A 23578-nucleotide genomic window follows, 5' to 3' on the forward strand; every position below is an offset into this window, starting at 1 on the left:
TCTGGTATGCTGCACACTGTAGATTAAAATTGTGTGGGCAGATTAGCTGTGAGATTCAGGGATACTAACAAGATTGAGGTCAGAGATGAACACTGCATAACAGAAGGTTTACTATGTGTGCTGGTTGCTTTAAATGGATTGATATTGTTCATCCCACTTATTCACCTACCACCATCCAAACACCTTTTATGTTCCAGATACCATGCAAGGAGCTGGGAATATGGAAGAATAGGGCATGTTATTTCCTCTCAAATATCTTGCTGGCTAGGGGAAGCTGACATGCATGCATTTAACTAGAGAATAGGCCAGAACTATAAAAGTTATATTCCAAATATGCAGTTTCATAATTGCAGAAGTTGGTTAATGAGCAACGTAACTTTTATTAGAGAACACTAGTCACAATATATTGTGTAATCAAGAAAAACGCAATATTTGGGAAAACCATTACCTTGTATAGTTTATTGCGCAGCAATTCAATATTCAGTTCATCTAGAGCATTTTCAGACATGCAGTCTTGGAAGAACGGAGCTGAAAGCAGAAATTGCCATACCAAAAAATGAATCTTAAGCAAGATTATAAACTGTAGAAAATGTATCCTGAACACACCACCCTCTGCTCACTCCTGACAAGAACACTGCAGAGTTGCAATCCATACACTCAACTAAATAAGGCTAATAGTAATGAGGATGAAAGCACTTATTACTTTTTAAGCATTTATCATGTGTAAGCCCTAAACCGGGGGGCCCCAACCCGCAGGCCACAAACCAACACCGGTCCGTGGCCTGTTAGGAATTGAGGTGAATAGTGGGCCAGAGAATGGCTTCAACTGTAATTATAATTATATAACCATTCCCCATTGCTTGCATTACCACCTGAGCTCTGCCTCCTGTTGGATCAGTGGCAGCATTAGATTCTCATAGGAGAGCAAACCCTATTGTGAACTGTGCATGTGAGAGATCTAGGTTCCACGCTACTTATGAGAGTCCAATGCCTGATGATCTGTCACTGTCTCCCATCACCCACAGATGGGACTGTCTAATTGCAGGAAAATAAGCTCAGGGCTCCCACTGGTTTTACATTATGGTGAGTTGTATCATTATTTCATTAGATATTACAATGTAGTAATTATAGAAATAATGTGCACAATAAATGTAATGTGTTTGAATCATCCTGAAACCATCCCCTCTCTCCCATGTTGGAAAAGTTGTCTTCCACGAAACCAGACCCTGGTGCCCAAAAGGTTGAGGACTACTAAACCTCACTCACTACACTACACACTGAATATACTTTCACTTAATCTTCACAACACCTTGGAGCTATTCACTTAAGGCTTTTTTGGAAGTCCCCCCTCCTCTACTATCTAATGATAATATTTATTATTTGCAACTTTAGTATGTGCCAAGCATGGAGTTGTACTTAAATTGTGTTTTATTTTTGAAACTCTGTTATAAAAAGACATGATTATTTCCAAAATGAGGAAACTGGGATGAATTGAATTGCTCCTAGTCACCTTGTTGGGACCGGGCAGAGCCTGGCTTCATGCTCATGCCTGTCTGATTGCGGTCTCAACCTCTCTCGACTAGCCTATGGTATCTCAGCATCGGGTGCTTAATGATGACACAAATATTTTTTTTTCCTTTTTAAAATACCTATTTTAAACAGCAACTATTTTGACAAATGATCAATAGTGAATTGCTACTATCCAGATTTCCTGACAATATTAGATAATGATGCTTATACAATTATCTCTTTAGCATTTTGAATACTACAACTCTTGTTAGTGCCAAATTATAATGAAATTAACAATCATTTCATCATTGCTTCTGATGACTTGACATCTCAGTCATGCTCTTGAGCATCTCAGAAAAATGACATTTTTAAACTTCCCGAAACAAAATGCTTCCTATATGCAACCGTATCTAGACAGAAGTTTAAATGGAAGGACAAGAAACTAATCCTATAAAACCAAGCTAGAAAATTACATTTTTTTGAAGAATGACAAGTTCTATTATTTATTTGCTATGACCTGGTATAAAGTGAAGGGTTTGAAGGTTGAGAGATGAGCCCCAATTCCTTCTCTACTACAAATGGTTCACATGTGATCTGAGCAGGTTGCTTCATTTGTCCTCATCTGAAAAATGAGGGAGCTGAACTAGATGATTCCTTAATGTCTCTGCCACTTCCGGGAATCTGCATAGTATGCTACTGTATACATGGAAAAAAAATTGTGAAATCAAAGTACATTTTCTTTTGGACCACAGGGAAGAAAAAATAGTACATTTTCTAATGACTGTGATAACATACACAAGCAGCTACCAAATTACCTAAGTGTTCCTACCTAATGGCGTTTCGATCAGAATGGCATTAAAGAGATCTGAAGGTGTCTCTGCAATGTTGACAGCTTCCATTTCTGTGAAACGGCCCAAGGGGTGGCACTTCCCCAGAATTTCTTTCACAGATTTTTTCTGCAATGCACCATTCATCAGCAGAATCACATTGTCTATCATGTAACTGCACCTGGTTTAGAAGACAACTCAATCATTAGAGGACAACTACAAAAGGATAAGAAGAATCCTACAAGTAAAAAATACACACCTTTGAGGTACACACTGTTTCATTCAGAAAATACATGAGTCTCTTTTTATTTTGAACACTGGAGTTTACGAGATGTGGAGAAAAATATATGACCTCTGAGACTGTCATAAATTGAAAAGGCATATTCAATACTCTTTTTTTTTTTTTTTTTTTTTTTTGAGACAGAGTCTCTCTCTGTCACCCTGACTGGAATGCAGTGGCCCAATCTGGGCTTACTGCAACCTCCGCCTCCCGGGTTCAAGTGATTCTCCTGCCTCAGCTTCCCAAGTAGCTGGGATTACAAGCTCTCGCCACCATGCCCAGCTAATTTTTGTATTTTTAATAGGTACAGGGTTTCAGCATGTTGGCCAAGCTGGTCTCAAACTCCTGACATCAGGTGATCTGCCCACCTTGGCCTCCCAAAATTCTGGAATTATAGGCGTGAGCCACTGTGCCTGCGCCTGGCCATGAAAAAGCATATTCAATATTCTAACAACTAACTAAATAAAACCTTGGCTGGTGGGAATATGCGGAAGAAGCCCCTCCATAGTCACTGTCAAATGCGATGGGGCAGGGGTAAGAGTGTGAACTTGTTTGGTCTATCAGAATGGACAAAGGGCTTGAAAAGTTGAAAACCACAGACCTGAAGCATCTTACTCTACTTTAAAAAGTGACAACTATATTTGAATCTGCAATGAAGCCTATCACTGAGGATTCAAAATTTAATGCTAAAAAATACTGTGTAATTCTGTCCTCATATGAGATCACATTGTGAATTTTCTAGGCCACCTTCCCCACATACCCAAGAGTTTATTAATTCATATTAATTCATATTTTAATCCTTTTAATGTGATTTCTTTATTTGATATAAGCTCTGCTCAGGATATCCTGGGTGCGTGTCCTGGTTCACTCATGTACTCAGCACCTAGGATATTCCAAGCAATGAGGTTGAGAAGTAAATGAGACCGGGGCATTCCTTTACAGAGAATACAGCTTAAGTGAGGAACTGGACACAGAATCATTTACAATAAATCACAATAGGGCATACATGCTATGCAAAATAAATTATAGGGTGGTGTGGAGAATCATAGCTGGACACTAAACCAGTCCTGGAATTAGACTTGCTAGAGAAATGACAGTCAAGTAGAAACTTGAAGGATTAGTAGGAGCCGGCCAGCCGAAAGGGGCTGGGAACTGGGGGAAAGCACGTTTCAAGGCGGAAGGAAGAACGTTTGAAAAGCCCCAGAGATGAGAACACGAGGACACTCAGGGAGTTTCCTTTGCCTGGGCCAAGCAACGGAGGTTACTGACTGCCCTTACACTGAAGGGACCATTATGACCTATGTAAATATTAAAACAGGAGAAGAGGTAAACAAACACCTATACAGTAAGGGCAGTCAGTATCCTCCGTTGCCCTTAACATCCAAGTTCCTCATCTTGTCTTTCAGTACCCACATGCTCGGCCCCAGCCCCGGCTCCAGTGCTCGGCCCAGGCAAAGGAAACTCCGAGTGTCCTTGTGTTCTCATCTCTGGGGCTTTGCAAACGTCCTTCCTTCTGCCTTGAAACGTGCTTTTCCCCAGTTCCCAGCCCCTTTCCAGAGTCTGGCTGCATGGGGGACAGACTTCCTGGGCAGGGAATTCATTTCTGGCTGGAAAAGGGGGTCTCCTTCATTGTGGAGCTTCTACAGCTTACCCCCAAAAATTCTAACTAAAGAAGTTTTTGAAGCAGGCAATTATCCCTTTATAAAAAGCACATGACTATAAAGTTTCTTCACCTCCTGAACAGCAGTACCAAATTTAGACACTATGGAATTTTAGAATCCTTTTTATCTCTTCAAAATGATATTAAAATGGAAGTGCTTATTTAACTGTCCCTTTATGGCTCAAAAGCAATTACCTGAGAGGGCAATTGCTAGCACTTAATAATCCTTAGCAGACTCTAGACATTTAATTGTTCCCCACAACCCCCCTGCAATGTAAAAGCATCCGAACTGTGAACATTCCCAATTAGCAGAGGACTATTAGAGCAACGTTGACGGGCAACCAACGTCAATGGTGTGAGTAGGATGCAGCCTGCGTATAACACGCAGACGTGCCTCTACAATGTGTGCATGTGTGTGTATTAAGTATTTTTATTTTTACTTTTTTACTAATAGACAGGCTAAGCCCTATATGGCAATGAGCAAGAGCTTTATAGATTGAGTTCAATTTTATTTCAACTCTTACTGAGTGGCCTTGTTTCTAAAATGGAACAATAACACCAGTTCTTGCAGTGTTGCTCAGAAACACTGAGAACCCAGGGCTTAGCCCACGATGAGGGGCAGGGGTGTCTGTTTCCTGTCCCCTTTCTCATTTCCATCCCACATAGGTACCAGGTATATAATTATCATTGGCTGTTGGAGTGACAGGGACATAGTGTAACCAGAAGACAGTTTACTTTCTCCAGACTATAATCTTTGTAGATCTCCAGGGAGTCATGCAGGCAATGGTTGCGAAGCAAATAATTGCTGACATTACCTGAGTAATTTTTGAACAAAAAGACACCAGGGTGTTTACCTAATTCAAACCCCTGTTTTAGATAGTTATCCTCATAAGTAGTGACAGAGCCACCCATTCAGTTAGGTTAATTTTTCTCCTACTCATGGTCTAGACAAATGTCCTTTGACACCTGTAAAGATCATAGTCACCTAAAACTGTGATGAGCAAATTACTCAATTTCAAAAATTTTAGGATATTAAAAATTTTTTAAATGCTGATTCTCTTTGAGGTTTTTACTATGTGGCAGTAATTATGTGCACACTCTCACTCAAGCTTCACAACAACTCAATGCTGTAAGAACCATTATTAAGGAAAACCGAGTCTTAGCAGTACTAAATACCTTGCCCAAGATCACAGTGCTGGCAAGCAGCAGAGTTGGGTCCCTAAAATCAAAGTGCTGGCTCTCCCTAGAAGGTTCAGATAAAAGAGCTCAAGCCAGATGATATTTTAACATTTCCATTTGATCTTAGAGCTATTCTTTCTCCTCCTGCTCCCTAGCTTAAGGATCTCAAAGATAACTATATTTTCTGTATGATAACTACCACATTCTGGTGCTATAACAGTTGCTAAGAGGTGAAATAATATAGAGCCATAATTTGGTAAGTTAGAGGAATTGCTCTTCTCTGAATAAAAATTTTAGTACTTCAGTGTCATTAGCAATAGCTGAGAAATGACTGTCATTCACAAAGCACTCTGGCATGAGATAGAAAAAGAGAAACGCCTTCTAAGAAAAACACAGTTCAGTGAAGAAGCTCTCCAGGGTATTACCTCTTCATTGTCACACCCACCCTTTCCCACCCACCACCCCCAATGCCTAGAAAATGCGAATCAGTTCTCCCACTCTATAATTTTGCCGTTTTCTGAATAATATATAACTGGCAGCAGATAATAAGTGACATTTTGAGACTGGCTATTTTAGCCCTGCTCGGTGTTCGTGAGATACATGTAATACATTCAAGCTGTTGCATGTAAACTGTTTGTTCCTTTTAATTGGTGAGTAGTATTCCATGGTATTGATATACCACAGTGTATTTAACCATTCACCTATTGATGGACATTTGTGTTTTTTTCTAGTTTTTGGCTATTACAAATAAAAACTGTTAAGAACATCTCTGTGCTGATTTTTATATTAAAATAAGTTTTTATTATTCTTGGATAAATGCCCTGAAGTGCAGTTGCTAAATGGCATAGTAAGAGTATGTTTAGTTTTTTAAGAAACTGCAAGACTATTTTTTAGAGTAGCTGTCCCAATTTTAGCGCAGTATTAAAAACTTTACTTCTTTTTAAGTGTCTTTTCTTTCCCTGTTTATAACTGTTATAAATATTTCCTCTATATACATCAAGAACCACATCAGACAGTGTAATGATTTTGCTTCAACTGTCAAATACAATTTAGAAAACTCAGGAGGAGAAAGAGTGTATTGTATTTACCCATATTTTTCTCCTTTCTGTTGTTCTTTCTTTTTTCCTGTTGTTTCAAAATTACTCTTTTTATCATTTCCTTTGTGTTTCAAATGCTTTGTTTAGCCATTCTTTTAGTGTAGGTCTGCTGGTGACAAAATCTCTTAGTTTTCCTTCATCTTAGAATGTCTTGATTTTCCCTTCATTCCTGAAGAATATTTTCACTGAATACAAAATGCAAATTTTTTTCTTGTCTTTAGTGCTTGAAAAATACTACACTGCTTGCTTCTGGCTCCGTGGTGCCTAATGAGAAATCTATGGTTCAAATTGCTTCTCTCTTATTGGTAAGGAGTCATTTCCCATAGCTTTCAAGATTTGTTTTATCTTTTTTTCTTTCAAAAGTTTGATTATGACATGTCTTGGCCTGGGTTTAACTGGATTTTTCCTGTTTGGACTTTCACTTAGCTTCTTGAATCAGTGGGTGTGTGTCTTTTGCCAAATGGGGAGGAATTTTCAGCCATTATTTCTTTGAATACTTTTTCAACCTTTCTTTTTTTCTCCTCTCATTCTGGGATTTATTACTACTCTGCACGTGGCCTCTATTGACACCAAGGCTAAAAGAGGGCTTATTACTGCTGGGAGGTGGTCAAAGGCCCAGCTTCCCGCTTGGCCCTCTCTGACCCCATTTACAGCCAGGTGAGGGTAGACATCTGGGCCCCCACTAAGCCTTTGCTTAAAGGGGTAGGGTTGCAGTTTTTCCCATGGCACTTGGTTAGAGTAGAGTCATTATTATCTAAAGATATTCTTGTTGTGGCCAGGCGTGGTGGCTCACGCCTATAATCCCAGCACTTTGGGAGGCCAAGACAGGTAGATCACAAGGTCGGGAGTTCGAGACCAGCCTGGCCAATATGGTGAAACCCCGTCTCTACTAAAAATATAAAAATTAGCTGGGCATGGTGGCGGGCGCCTGTAGTCCTAGCTACTTAGGAGGCCGAGGCAGGAGAATCGCTTGAACCCGGGAGGCGGAGGTTGCAGTGAGCCGAGACTGCACCACTGTACTCTAGCCTGGGCGACGGAGCGAGACTCCGTCTCAAAAAAAAAAAAGACTTTCTACTTGTGAGGTTGCCCCTTTCCTGGTCCTTTGGCTAGAGAGAACAGGCTTTTCTTGGGGCTTTTTTGTATGTGCCCGTTGGCTTTCTGGGCTGTAAGAGTCTCTAGCATCCAGCTGGGAGTGTATGAGACAAAAGGAAAACCCAAGAAACTCAAAACCAAGCCATTTCCTGGGTCTCAAGTTTCTTAGCCAATCGGTCTTCTCTCTACCTTTTAGTCATTAGTGTCCTCCAAGATGCCAATACTTCAACCGCAATAAGATAGCATCTTACCCAATTTAGAATGGATAGTATTAAAAAGACAAACAATAAAATATACTGGAGAGAGGATGTGGAGAAAAGGAGATTCTTATACACCATTGGTAGAAATTTCAGTTAGCACAGCTACTGTGGAAAACAGTATGAAGATATCTCAAAAAACTAAAAACAGAAACACCATACAATGCAGCAATCCCACTACTGGGTATCTATACTAAGGAAAATAAATCAGTATATCAAAGGGATACCTGCATGCACATGTTTATTGCAGCACCATTCACGATAACAAAGATATGGAATTAACCTAAGCATCCATCAACAGATGAATGGGTAAAGAAAGTATGGTATAGATACACAATAGAATACTATTCTGTCATAAGAAGAATAATATGTCATTTGCAGCCACATGGATGGAATTGGAGGTCATTATGTTAAGTAAAATAAACCAGGCACAGAAAGCCAAATATCGTATGCACTCATTCATGTGTGGGAACTAAAGAAAGTTGATCTCATAAAGGTAATCAATAGAATGACAGATAATAGAGGCTAGAAAGGGTGGGTGGTGGGGAGGGGGAGATGATGAGAAGCACATTAAGAGGTACAAATATACAGTTAGATAAAAGGTATAAGTCTATAGACAGTAGAGCAGAGTGACTATAGTTAACAATGTATGACATATTTCAAAATAGACTGATGGTTCCCAACATAGAAATGACAAATACTCAAAGTAATAGACTCATCAAATACCCCGACCTGATCATTACACATTCTATAACTGTACCAAAATATCGCATGGACCCCATAAATATAGAAAAGATTATGTATCAATTAAAAAAACAACACTCTAATACTTCAAATAGTCCTGTGGTTTGTTTAGTGCCCTGAAGTTTTTTATACCTCAGGGCTATACATCACAGTATGGTGTAAAAGGATGGTGGAAAAAGAACAATTGTGATAAGGAGGTGATAATGGGAACCCAGCACAGTGTTCTGGCTTCAAGTACTCTTAGGTAGTTTTAGTACATATACATATAGGCACTCAGGATCTGGAAACTGGTCATCTTGTAATCACTCCTGTCTCCATAACCCTTGGAAAGCATCCTGTAGACCTAGGGGGACACGTACAACAGAGGAAAGATTGCTGTCCTATAGAATGTTCAAAATTATTCACTAAGATAGGTTTTAATTTCTTTCTTTTTTAAATTTCAATTTTTGCATATGTTTTTAAATGGACATAAGACTGGGTGCAGTGGCTCACACCTGTAATCTCAGCACTTTGGGAGGCGTAGGCAGGCAAATCACCTGAGGTCAGGAGTTCGAGACCAGCCTGGCCAACATGGTAAAACCCCATCTCCACTTAAAATACAAAAATTAGCCAGGCATGGTGACAGGTGCCAGTAATCCCAGCTACTTGGGAGGCTGAGGCAGGAGAATCGCTTGAACCGGGGAGGCAGAGGTTATAGTGAGCTGAGATCGCACCACTGCACTCCAGCCTGGGTGACAAAGCGAAACTCCGTCTCAAAAAATAAAATAAATAAAAATGACTGGGTGCCGTGGCTCACACCTATAATCCCAGCATTTTGGGAGGCTGAGGCGGGCAGATCACGAGGTCAAGAGATCAAGACCATCCTGGCCAACATGGTGAAACTCTGTCTCTACTAAAAAATACAAAAATTAGCTGGGCGTGTTAGTGTGCACCTGTAGTTCCAGCTACTTGGGAGGCTGAAGCAGGAGAATTGCTTGAACCCAGGAGGCAGAGGTTGCAGTGAGCTGAGATTGCACCACTGCACTCCAGCCTGGTGACAGAGTGAGACTTCGTCCCCCTGCCACACAAAATAAATAAATAAATATATATATATATATATATATATATATATAAAATGGACATAATATATTAGAAAAATGCATATAATATATAATTAAGTATGTTAGCATATTATGTTGGTCTTGCGTTTTAATGATTGAGGTATATGATTAAAGGATGGTGATCACTGATCTAAGGGGACAGAAGGGACGTTGGACATTATATAACAAAGAACTGCTAGCCACACTGTTATTTGTCTCTAAGATAAAATCCAAAAGGGTCTCTGAGGTAGAGAAGGGGAGAGTTAAGATTTCTGATGTACTTACGAGTACTGAGTCAGAGTGAGCAGAGATGGCGATAAACCCAGACCTTGAGAACAGAATCGAAAGGGGAAAAACTGGGGTGAGGGGTCATTATGCCAGCAGAAATGCTCCGAGGCTTCCCCGTAGGGCACATGGGGAGGAGGACAGAGGCAGGCAGCTGGGCATATTATTCTTCCTCTCAAGTACCAGCAAGAAGGTGGCTTCACTCTGGGGAGAGAGTGCTTTTCAGGCTGCATCTGCCAGGATTTGCAATGGTATTTGATGAGTGTAAACACCCCTCCAGGACACCTTCCTTCTCATTCCTGGAACTTGAATTCTGTGATCACTTGTCTTATGATTGCCCTATCTCCCAGGCCTGTCATTTTCTTTTTCCTTTTAGCTCATTTGTTGTTTTGTTTTTCCTGTCTGTCTCTTAAGCATTGCACACCCTGAGACTAGAAAAACTCTGTTTTGTAAAATTATTTTTAACATAACTTAATTTTTAGAATAAGTTTAGATTCACAGAAAAAATTGGGATTATGGTACAGAGAGTTTCCGTATACCCCATACCCAGTTTCTTCTTATTAACGTCTTAAAATAGTTTGGCACATTAGTTATAATTCATGAATCAATATTAACATATTGTTATTAATTAAAGTCCATATTGTATTATTTCCTTGGTTTTTAAGGGATAGGAAGGAGATTTTTGCAAGGAAGAAGGAGAAAGAGTGAAAATGGTAAAAAAAAAAAAAAAAAGGAGCACAAAGAGTTGTCACAGAATGAGACAAGGACATCAACAATGGTAAATGACATGGTGAATTAGGAAAGAGCTGAAAAAATATCCATTGGACTTAGCTGTTAGAATGGCTTTTGGTGACTTGATGGGGAAGGAAATAAGACTGAAGTGGAATGAGGAAATACGTGAGAAAATAGGGAAGTATAGATTATTATTTTCTTTTCTTTTTTGAAACAGGGTCTCTCTTTGTGACCCAGGCTGGAGTGCTGAGGTACAATCACAGATCACTGCAGCCTCGACCTCCTGGGCTCAAGCAATCCTCCCACCTCAGTCTCCAGAGTAACTGCAGCTGCAGGCATGCGCCATCATGCCTGGTCAATTTTTTCCTTTTTTTTTTTTTTTTTTCTGAGGCAGAGTCTCACTCTGTTGCCCAGGCTGGAGTGCAGTGGTGCCATCTCGGCTTACTGCAATCTCCACCTCCCAGGTTCAAGCAGTTCTCCTGCCTCAGCCTCCTGAGTAGCTGGGACTACAGGCATGCATGACCACGCCCAGCTAATTTTTGTATTTTTAGTAGAGATGGGGTTTCACCATGATGGCCAGGCTGGCCTCGAATTCCTGACCTCAGGTGATCCGCAGGTCTTGGCCGCCCAAAGTGCAGGGATTACAGGCGTGAGACACGCACCTGGCCATTTTTTTTTTTCCTTTTTTATAGAGAAAGGGTCTCCCTGTGTTGCCTAGGCTGGTCTCAAACTCCTGGGCTCAGGCAATCCTCCCACCTCAGCCTACCAAAGTATTGGGATTACAGGCATGAGCCACCATGCCTGACCAGATTATTCTTTTCAACAAACGTGGCATCACAGGGTGAGAAAAGGTAGACAACTACTGTCTTCACAGGGTCACTGCAAACTAAATCAAATTACATATAGGAAAGCAGTTTGTAAATCATAAATAAATTGTCACAATAGATGGAGCACAGGCTTTGAAACAGCTAAACCTGATTTAAGCCCAGCTGTGCAACTTAAAAACCCTAAAAGTTCCATTTCTTCAGTTTTGAAATTAAAATATTTATTCAACATTGAATGGTTGGTATCAGGCTTACATATGAAAGCACTTGTAGAGTGCCTTGGATAAAGGAGGACATACACTGTTAGAAGAAGATATTTTCCTGTAAAGTGGACTTTGCAGGAAATTATACACCACATCATCTTTAATGTAAAACATCTGAGGAAAGTTTAGTTGCGGTAAGCCTGAGCTTTCTTCATCTCCGTAGTTTTGGATTTAGTTTTAGCTAAGACAGTTCTTTCTAAATTTACCTGTTGCTCTTAGATAATAAGAGATTATCATGTCAGCTGTGGTGTGAAGACGAGAAGCTGAGTGGTACAGTCATTTGGAAGGCTGGGACACCAAAAAAGATCATAAATCATATTACTCAATAGTGTTGAGATACTAGCCCTCAAGCCTGATTTATACGTATTTCATAAAACCTGTTACCGGCCCGGCGCAGTGGCTCACGCCTGTATTCCCAGCACTTTGGGAGGCCGAGGTGGGCGGATCACGAGATCAGGAGATTGAGACCATCCTGGCTTACCCGGTGAAACCCCATCTCTACCAAAAACACAAAAAATTAGCTTGGCGTTGTGGCAGGCGCCTGTAGTCCCAGCTACTCGGCAGGAGAATGGAGTGAACCCGGGAGGCGGAGGTTGCAGTGAGTCGAGATCACACCACTGCACTCCAGATATAGGCTCCGTCTCAAAAAAAAAGAAAACCAAAAAAAACCAAAAAAAAAAAAAAAAACCACAAAAAACCTGTTACCATCTTGTTTTGTGTCTTGTAACCCCAGAGCTGTCTTTGTGTGGTCATTATTTTATATGATGTTTTCTTTAAGTTATCTGAACTTCAAAAAGTTCAATGTTACCTCTTTGGAAATGTAACCACTAATCTCAAAACAATGCTTGCCAGCTGTTTGTCAAAACTGGTAACAGCGTTCATATAAAGAGACCTGACCCCCTTTGCTAGTTGGAGGCACCTTAAGACTCAGTCTGAACTTCGTCCTTTGTACCTGAGGGAACATTTAACTTGGTGATGACAACAGCTTCACTGTCTACACACATTGTGACTAATATTTGACTTGATCACAGGAGCCACATCCCTTTTATTGTTTGTTTGTTTGTTTGTTTGTTTTGAGTTGGAGTTTCACTCTTGTTGCCCAAGCCGGAGTGCAATGGCGTGATCTTGGCTCACTGCAACCTCCACCTCATGGGTTCAAGGGATTCTCCTGCCTCAGCCTCCTGAGTAGCTGGGATTACAGGCACCCACCACCATACCCAGCTAATTTTTTGTTTTTTTCATAGAAATGAGGGTTTCACCTTGGCCAGACTGGTCTTCACCCACCTCAGCCTCCCAAAGTGCTGGGATTACAGGCGTGAGCCACTGCCTGGCCTTATTTTATTTTTTTAGAGGCAGGGTCTTTCTCTGTCATCCAAACCCAAGTGGCACAATCATAGCTCACCACAACCTCTAATTGCTAGGCTCAAGTGATCCTTCCACCATGGCCTTCCAAAGTGCTGAGATTATAGGAGCGAGCCACCGTGCCTGGCCCAGAAAGCCACATCCTTGTATCAGGCCTTGATTGCTACAGGTTTCCTTTCTACCTAGAAGGCCGCATCCACATCCTTCATCTGCAACATGTAATCAAATTCTTAATGACAACCATTTTGTTTTAGGTGACCAGAACTATGTGAGATGTTGGCTAGGTAACAATTATACATAGAGAATGTACGGGGGTAGGGACATAAAATGCATGTTCAGGCTGGGAACTGTGGCTCATTTGTGTAATTTTATCTCTTTGGAAAGCCAAGGCAGGAGGATCGCTTGAGCTCAGGAGTTTGAGACCAGCCTGGCCAACATGGCAAAACCCCCTCTCTACCAAAAATACAGAAATTAGCTGGGCGTGCTGCTGCGCGCCTGTAGTTTCAGCTACTCAGGAGGCTGAGGTTGCAGTGAGCCATGATCACACCACTGCACTGTAGCCTGGGCGACAGAATGAGACCCTGTCTCAATTAAAAAAAGAAAAAAAAGCATTTCAGGGGTCATTGTTCATGGAAAGGACCGGGGTGTGTGTGTGAAAGGCATCTTTCATTTAGGAGTTTCATTGAGGAATTAAATAATTTATAAAAATACACCAAATGTATTTCACAATTTTTCAGTATATGAATTTTCAAATGAAAGTTTTCCTTGATTACATTGGTAAACATTTTTGTTATATCGTGGATTTGTTCAATCCAGCACTAACCACATATGCTTACATGGGGCAACCCTGTCATATTGCATGATTTGCTAGTCAGCTGAATTTAGAATATCCCCATAAACATTCTTCTGTCTCTTAAAATTTGACATTTTTGGTAACATTTCTTCCTTCTCTGAAGCTTCCCTATTTTAAATAGAGGAAGTGAAAATTAAAATAATTTGAAAAAGCAAACAATTTTGCTGTCACACTTGTTTTTCCTTATAGCAAAAAAAAAAAAAAAAAAAACAAAACTGAAAAATTACTTAGACGTCAGCATTGCCATAATAGCATATTTTAGAACAAGAATGCTGACCACTTTGCATTTCCCAAGCCCTTGGTGGCTCTGGAATTTTAAGAAACCTCTTCAGTATTTAAGATTCTCTACAATCTTGGTCTAACCCAACTGTTTAGATTAAAAATTCCTCAAACTTAACTTGTCCTTTTCTAGATTAATGTCTTGGTTCCTACTCTTATCTAGATGTATAATTTCCCTTCCTTACCAATTGTTAAAAGTTAAAATTTTAGGCTCTTTACTTACCAGCTACAAGGACTTGGACACTTTATTTTTAAATATGCCCCAGGAAATCAGCATAATAATAGCAATCGCCAGTTATTGAACAAGTACTATGTGCACAATAATCCTAAGAACAGGTACTCTCCCATTGGCTAGATGAGAAATTAATGCTTAGATGTCAAACCGCATTTGGCCACACAGCCAGAGGTAGAAGTGTTCAACCACTCTATCACATGGCCACCAGGGGGAGAATACTTCTCCCCTTACAGGGTGGTGACCATTAAGTGAGGGGGTATCGTCTGCAGCACACAAGAAGCATGTAATTGATAGCACTTTCTGAAAGCCTTCAGAGACTTAGCGGCAAAGCCCCTCACCCGGTCAAACTCTTTACTCTCTTGTTCAAGTATCTATTCTCTCTACTCATGTCTAGGTTCCAGCAACATCTGAGTTGCCGTGTCATCTCCAAACACAAAATCCTTTCATGCCTCACTTATTCTTTCAATCTATGCCAATTTTAAACAATGGCCAAAATTCTACTTTCTCTACAAAATCATTTAAAGTCAAAATTCGTTGTTCCAGTCCTCTAGGTTCTTCTCATTGAATGTTCAAGCTTCTGTTATAGCTATGGCTTAATTCTGTCTTACTTTTACACCATTTGTGGACTTGCTTGCTGCATTAGAATGTAAGCTCTTACTGAGCTAGAGTTATGTTATTCGTTTTTTGACTCTCTGGTGATAGGGTGATCAACTCATCTGGTTTTCCAAGGACTTTCCTGGCATCAACACTACAAGTTCTGAGTCCTGGAAAACACTTTGGGTAAACTAAGGTGTTCAGTACCCTAATTTACAGCACACTACAAAGGCTATAGATGGTTTATTATGTGTCATTGGGATATTTTAAAACTTTGATTAGCCTTTGGGAATGAATCTTTAAAGATTTCTTCAGTGTGTGGTCCTTAACCTCAGATTCTCAGTAATCTGAGAATTAGGACTTTAACCTAGGATTACTCATTACTGTTGAGGTACCAAAGATTATATTTCCTTGGTCATCCGCTATTCAGAAATCTTACAGCCTCTGGGGTGGGATACTTTGAATGCTTGAGAGATTATTTTTTAAAAATGTCTAGTTTTAAAAGAGATGAGAAGTTGAAATGCTGATGGAAAATGTTGGATAGGAAGGAAGAAAAATAAAACAACCAAGGCCTATATTAAACGGTCTCTTCATTAAAATGTTATTGGATTCATTCCTTTGTTTCACACAACTGTGTATAATTATAGTATACAAACCCTTCAGCAGATCTTCCTGCTATTAAGTATTTAAAAATATCCATTCCAGATTTTCAAAATAAGTTTCACATGTACAGTAATTATATCTCATAAAATGTGCAATGCTTAAGATTATATTTATTATTCCAACTTAAATTTAGACTGTCTCTATTAAAATTGATTTAATCATTTGTATAATGTTGTCTTGGGCATTTCCTAATAGGACAGGAAGTTACTTCATTTGATGGAATTTCATCGGTGCTAGAGAGACCCTTGACTTTGGAAGACATACTGGAAGAGAGATAAGAGAAAGGGTTTCAGAACTGTGGGATACCATTCCACCATTTGTATACCCTTTCTCCCCTCCCTCCCTCCCTCCCTCCCTCCCTCCCTCCCTCCCTCCCTCCCTTCCTTCCTTCCTTCCTTCCTTCCTTCCTTCCTTCCTTCCTTCCTTCCTTCCTTTCTCTTTCTTTCTTTCTCTCTTTCTTCTTTCTCTCTCTTTTTCTTTCTTTCTTCTTTCTCTCTCTCTTCTTTCTTTTTCTCTTTCTCTTTCTTTCTTTTTTCTTTCTTTCTCTTTCCTTCCCTCCCTCCCTCCCTCTCTCTCTCTCTCTCTTTCTCTCCCTCCCTCCCTCTCTCTCTCTCTCTCTTTCTCTCTCTCTCTTTCTTTCTTTCTTTCTTTCTTTCTTTCTTTCTTTCTTTCTTTCTTTCTTTCTTTCTTTCTTTCTTTCTTTCTTTCTTTCTTTCTCTTTCTTTCTTTCTCCCCCTCCTCCTCCTCCTTCTTGTTGTTCTTCTTCTTCCTCTTCTTCTTCCTGAAATGGTGGAGCCTTGCTCTGTCACCCAGGCTGGAGTGCAGTGGCATGATCTCAGCTCACTGCAACCTCCACCTCCCAGGTTCAAGCAATTCTCATGCCTCAGCCTACTAAGTAGCTAGGACTACAGGTGTGTGCCACCACACCTGGCTAATTTTTGTATTTTTAGCAGAGACAGAGTTTCATCATATTGGCTAGGCTGGTCTCAAACTCCTGACCTCAAGTGATCTACCCACCTCGGCCTCCCAAAGTACTGGGATTACAGGCATGAACCACTGTGCCCAGCCATTACCGTTTCTTATTGTAATAAATCTCTAAGCTCCACAGAGAGCAGCTGAATGCTGCCAGGGTTGCAAGTCACAAGACATTACATGACATGATGGGACAGATCATGGATGGAGATTCAGAAGACCTAGGCTTTGGTGCTATCTAGTTTCTGACAGGGAGATAATGCTGTCTGTATAGGTAACTGTCAAGAGAAGCTCATGAAAGTATTTGTGAAAGTCACCTCCAAGTAATCAAGCTGGGGCACCCTGATGAAACATTTTTAATCAGAGGTGCACCTCAGTACAACCTGGGTGCCTTCCAAAATATAGATGGGCCCCACTCCAAGGCCAATTAGATCAGAATCTCCTGAAATAGGGGTCAAGAATATAAGTGGTTTTTGAAGACCCTCAGATATTTCTGATTTGCTTGCCTTATTATAAACTACCTGGACAGTGGCAAGATCATTAGCTTGCTAGACTGATAGAACTGGAATGGAATCCTTTCATGTCTCTTGCCTTTGTGACTTTGAAAAATGCATTAATTCATTGACCCTTCATTTCCATAATTTTAAAAGTGGAGATATAAATACCTGCTTTGCAGGGTTCTTGTGTAGAGGTGAAGGTAAAACATCTAGGTCAGAGTAAATATGTTCAGGGGTCTGATAAGTAGCTTAAATACAGGAGTGTTGGAGACTGTGGCTAATGGAAGAATGCAGCCTTGACAAAATGGTTTATTTATTTATTTATTTATTTATTTATTTATTTATTTATTTATTTAAAGAGACAGGGTCTTGCTCTGTTGCCCAGACTGGTGAATCAAACTCCTGCATTTAAGTGATCCTCCTGCCTCAGCCTCCTGAGAAACTGGTACTACAGGTGCAAGCCACCACACCTGACTTCAAAGTGTTTTTTGTATGTTTGCTTTTGTTTTTATTTTGTTTTGTTTTGTTTGGAGACAGGGTCTTGCTCTGTCAAGCTGAGGTACAGTGTCATGATCATGGCTCTGCAGTCTCAATCTCCTAGACTCAAGCAATCCTCCTGCCTCAGACTCTCCAGTAACTGGGACTACAGGTATGCACCACCACACTGGGTTAACTTTTAATTTTTTCTCTTGTAGAGACAGGGTCTCACTATGTTTACCAGGCTTTTGAAACTCCTGGCCCCAAGTGATCCTTCTGCCTTGGCCTCCCAAAGTGCTAGGATTACAGACATGAGCTACTGTGCCTGGCTCAAAGTGTATTTTTTAAAAGTTATTTTCTAAAACACTGAGCTGGCCTCACATAATATATCTGCAGGCATGACATCCAGTTTTACCCCTAACATAATGGTCAATAAAAAACCAATTCTCAACTGCTATATAAAATATAAACTGCTGAGTTATCTGGATATATTTTTCTAGCTCTGTGTAATGTACTGCTGAATGCAGGATTCTATATTGATTCAACAAATATTCAATGCCCATTAGGTAACAGCGAGTCTAGACAGAGATACTAAAAGCACTAATTCAAAGCATGTATAGCCAATAGGAAGAGTAGATACATTAAAATATATCCTTTAGTGACAATACTAATACTACCAAAACCACCTTTCCAATTTTAATTTTGCATTAACATTCTACCCTGGGCTTTGTGACTATCTGTATTTTTGTAAACCATTAAAAAAATACTGCTTATAACTAGAAATATTTAAAATTTTAAGTAATTATTTTTGTTTTAGAAACAGTATATTTTAACACAGTAATTTGTTGTGAAATAAGGACACTTGCTTAATTAATGAATGCTAAGTTTCCTTCCATGTCTAAGAGTCTATGATTAGGGCCAGGCATGGTGGCTCATGCCTGTAATCTCAGCACTTTGGGAGACCAAGGGCCGTAGATCACCTGAGATCAGGAGTTTGAGACCAGCCTGGCTAACATGGCGAAACCCCATCTCTACTAAAAATACAAAAATCCAGGAGTGGTTGTGTGCACCTGTAATCCCTGCTACTTGGGAGGCTGAGGCAGGAGAATTGCTTGAACCTGGGAGGCAGAGGTTGCAGTGAGCCGAGGTCGCACCACTGCACTCCAGCCTGGGTGACACAGCGCGAGACTCCATTTCAAAAGAGAAAAGAAAAAAGATCCTGTGATTAGGAAACAAAAAATCTGTGGGATCATCAATGAGAGGAACCTTTGATCAAAGGACTCACAGCTGTCTTTAGAACTAGAGCATTTCCCGTGTATTCTGGGCACATTTCCTTTATATGAGATTTGTTTCCCAACCCCAAAGTACAAACCCTGGCAGCTTTCTGACTCAGATAAAATTGGGCTGCCCTCTGTCACTGTCATGGTCAGATTTTCTGAACTCAATGAAAATCTGAGCAAAATAATTTAATGAAGCCTACTGCTAACAGTTATTTCAAACCACGACGCCACCACTTGTTAGATCTGTGATCAGGGCAAATTATTGCACTTAAGTTCTAGGTTCCTCATCCTTAGAATGGTGATGGTAAGAATTGAGTAAGACTTGTCAGGAGGGTTAAATGAGAGAATGTTTGTAAAGCACTTAGCTTTCCAACCCAATAAAGTCCCCGGCATATAGTAATATTCTGTAAATGTTGTCTAGTATGTTGATTATTATTTTTCCTTCCACACAACTAGGACCATCTTGTCCCTCAGCTCAGGAATCTTTACTGTTTTCCATAATTATCCATGCCAGGCATTTTTGCAGGAGGCACCACTGCTTGCAGAGCCTCTCTCACGGCAGCTATTGAAGATTAGACATGAATTTGGATCTGACTCAGCCCAAAGCCTAAGCACTTTCTACTTCCTCCAAACCATCACTGGGAGGAGGAAAATGTTCTGTGAGTAATCCCGGCATCTTCTTTCGTCTCTTTTACATTTTGGGTTTCTCCTTAAGGTTTTTACTTTTTAGGAAGGGCCTTGCAGACACCAACAAAATACACCACATACACACACGACCTTGAAAAATACTCTGCGAACGGGTGCGGTGGCTCACGCCTGCAATCTCAGCACTTTGAAAGGCTGAGGCCGGTAGATCACTTGAGGTCAGGAGTTGAAGACCAGCCTGACCAACATGGGGAAACCCCATCTCTACTAAAAATAAATAAATAAATATATATCTATATACAAAATTTAGCTGGGCGTGGTGGCGTGCCCCTGTAATCCCAACTACTCCGGAGGCTGAGGCACGAGAATCACTTGAACCCGGGAGGCGGAGGTTGCAGTGAGCCAAGATCATGCCACTGCACTCCAGCCTGGGCAACAAGAGTGAAACTCCGTCTCAAAAGAGAGAGAGAGAGAGAAAAGAAAGAAAGAAAGAAAGAAAGAAAGAAAGAAAGAAAGAAAGAAAGAAAGAAAGAAAGAAAGAAAGAAAGAGAAGGAAGGAAGGAAGGAAGGAAGGAAGGAAGGAAGGAAGGAAGGAAGGAAGGAAGGAAGGAAGGAAGGAAGGAAGGAGAGAGAGAAAGAAAGAAAGAAAGGGAGGGAGGAAGGAAGGAAGGAAGGAGGAAGGAAGGAAAAGAAAGAAAAGAAAGGAAGGAAGAAAGAAAGAAAAAGAAAGAAAGAAAGAAAGAAAGAAAGAAAGAAAAGAAAAGAAAAGAAAAGAAAAGAAAAGAAAAGAAAAGAAAAGAAAAGAAAAACACTATGATGTGATAAAGCTTAACTTCCTTAGCCTGGCATCAAAGACTTTCTGTAACGTGACTGGAGTTTGCATCTCCAGCCTCCTTCCCCCACTTCCTCCTTCCCATTTGGCACACACACTCCAGCCAAAACTGAACTGTTCCTCACGCATGGAACAACCTTCCCATCTACATGTTTCAGCCCCAGATGCTGAGGCTTCTCCCGTGTGTCAAATTCTACACTGTTTCCAGGCTCAGCAACATCAGCCCTTCCGGAAGGCTTTCCAGAATCGCGGAACTGAGTCCTATGTAAGTTCATATCTAATCTCTACCCCTGACTAGCTTTTGTGAATTCTTTGAAATTTGTGAATTCTTTGAAAACATCAGCATCTGTGTCTTGCCTGTAAGTAATATGGAAGGAATTATCCTAACCCATAGCGCTGATAGGAGGACTGAGAGGGGCAAACAAGAAACATTGGCACTAACGCCATGTCTCAGGTATATCCACAATTCCTTCCTTACTTGACCTATGGTCATTTCTTCTACTTACTTACTTACTTATAGAAATGGAGAGCTATTTGCGAAAAACAATTTCAGCTAGATCTGTAGTCTAATTCTTTACATGAAAATAAATTCTAAGATGGACCAAAGTTTTAAATGTAAAAAAATGAAACAACATCTGTAACAACAAATAAATAGAAGAAAAGACAAGTGAATTTATTCATGAATTTAGAGTGGAGAAGGCCTTTCTAAACAGGGTACAGTAAAATACCCAGAAGCCAATGAATTAAAACATTGATGAGTATAGCTAATTTAAAGCATTCAATGTTTCCACAGCAAAAAAAAAAAACACAAACATAAAAATTAAATTGTATCATACCAAGAAAATAGTTTTGCAACATATATTATGAAGGGCTAAAACTTTCTTAATTTACAAAGAGCTGTTTTACGTCATCAAAAACTGCTGAAAACTCTAATAAAAATAGGTAATTAGGTCATGTATCAAATCCACATAAATAATATGAAATGATCAATTTCACTCATGAAGAAATATAAATTGAAGCAAAGAGATACTATTTTTTTTAACCTATGGGCTGACAAAAGTTAAAAAGAAAATATCCAATGTCGATAATGGTGTAAGGACACAGGCCTTTTCACAGGCTGTTTTAGGGGATTCAAATTGGTGCTACCTTTGTTGAGTACTTAGAAATATTTACTAAAATATGAAAATGCACTTTCCTTTGATTCACCACTTCCACTGCTAAAAACTGAGCTTAGAAATAAGTTCAAGATCTGCATGGAAATAAGCTAATTGGTCTACGGCCATACCAGCCCGAAAGCACCTGATCTCATCTAATCTCAGAAGAAATAAGCTAATTGCAAAATTTTTTGTAATGGGAAAAAATAAAAATAATTTAGCTACTTGTCAATAGATGATTGGTAAATGGAGTCATGACACATATAATCAATTCTATGCAGTTATTTAAAAATTATGATGTTTTCCAGGCATGATGGCAGATGTCTATAATCCCAGCAGTTTGGGAGGCCAAGGTGAGAGGATGGCTTGAGCCCAGGAGTTCAAGACCACCCTGGGCAATGTAGTGAGACTTTGTCTGTAAAAACAGAAATAAATATAAAATAAAAAGAATGACATTCGCAAGCATATTTCTAAGAAATAATAAGTGGGAAAAAAGTACAGAAGGAATATGTTTCCATTTGTATAAATTTGAAATGTATGGGTGGGAGACTGTGTAGCAATAGACACACATACATGTAAGTATTTTTCTGGAATAACACATAAGAAACTGAGAAGTGGTTACTTTTGGGAGAGAAACTGAGTGGGAGAAGAAGGGGACATGTAGACACAGAGTGATATTTTTATTTTATGCTTTTCTGAACTCTTGAAAGATTGTAATCATGTCCCTTAATTACTTTTCTTTTTTTCTTAAAGATATTATTCATTAAGTGAAGTTGATCCTCAGATTGTATGATGTGATGTGAAATCCCAAACAGAAGAGACTTCCTTTACTTCTGCTCTTGCCTGCTGTCAATAATAGGAAATTTGCATTGGTTTTCCTTTGTGCCAAAGGCCTAGGAATGCAGTTCTGTTTTCATGGAATATTTTCTGGTTGCCATATTTAGATGCCAAGGAATATCTGCTACAGTGTGAGAAATCTTGCTGACTGATATTTTCCCCTGAAATTAAAGGCATGTGTACAAATTAAGGTCCACTTAACTTTGTTCAGCTCAGCAAGTACATTTGGATATTCTTAGTTCCAATCTCTTGTTTGCAGGACTCAAGGGCAGAGATACTGTTATTTGTAAAGTGGAAGAATGGATGATGGAGGCTGGGCATGGTGGCTCACACCTGTAATCCCAGCACTTTGGAAGGCCGAGGCGGGTGGATCACCTGAGGTTGGAAGTTCGAGACCAGCCCAGACAACATGGTGAAACCCCCGTCTCTACTAAAAATACAAAATTAGCCGGGCATGGTGGCACGTGCCTGCATGCCTCCTTCCCATTTGGCACACCCACTCCAGCCAAAACTGAGGTTGAGGCAGGAGAATCGCTTGAACCCTGGAGGCAGAGGTTGCAGTGAGTCAAGATCATGCCAGTGTACTCCAGCCTGAGTGACGGAGTGAGACTCAGTCTCAAGGAAAAAAAAAAAAAAAGAAAAAAAAAGAATGGATGATGGAGATATGGAAGGACAAAGAAAGAATAGAAGGATAGAGGGAGTATCTGCCTGGTCAGATAAGCGGATTCTTTCATTCCCTGGTCCTTGAGGCAACACTGTCATTTTATCATTCAACCAGACAGATGCTGAAACTGCTCTTTCAGAAGGAGTCTCTGCCTTCTACCTTTCCAGGCTTTCTCTTGTGATATTTTCTTGGAATCTGCCTCTAAAAATCTTAAGTTGTCTCCCAAAGCCATGCCTTCACACAGCCAATGCCCAGTTTCCTTTATTCATACAACATGTCTCTAATTTCCTTTTTCTAGTACTGAGCAGTGTTTGACATGAAGTCCTGTTCTTTTGTTCCCCTTTGATTAATCTTTGGCTTGTATTATCCAGCATTTTTTTTTTTGATATTTTCTTTCCACAAATAT

General features: G+C 40.0%; 1 protein-coding gene across 1 annotated transcript in view; it reads right to left on the reverse strand.

Moving 5' to 3' along the window:
- The window catches only part of LOC105477373 (ATPase H+ transporting V0 subunit d2), a 52859-nt gene that overhangs the window by 12199 nt on the left and 17082 nt on the right, over positions 1-23578 (reverse strand). Inside the window, exons 3-4 of the mRNA XM_071068030.1 lie at positions 2339-2517; positions 449-528 (exon numbers count right to left, since the gene is read on the reverse strand). Coding sequence (XP_070924131.1) covers positions 449-528; positions 2339-2517 — 259 coding nt within the window. The remainder of the gene's footprint in view (positions 1-448; positions 529-2338; positions 2518-23578) is intronic.

Source organism: Macaca nemestrina, chromosome 8, assembly GCF_043159975.1.
Source record: "Macaca nemestrina isolate mMacNem1 chromosome 8, mMacNem.hap1, whole genome shotgun sequence".
Taxonomy (NCBI): Eukaryota; Metazoa; Chordata; class Mammalia; order Primates; family Cercopithecidae; genus Macaca; species Macaca nemestrina.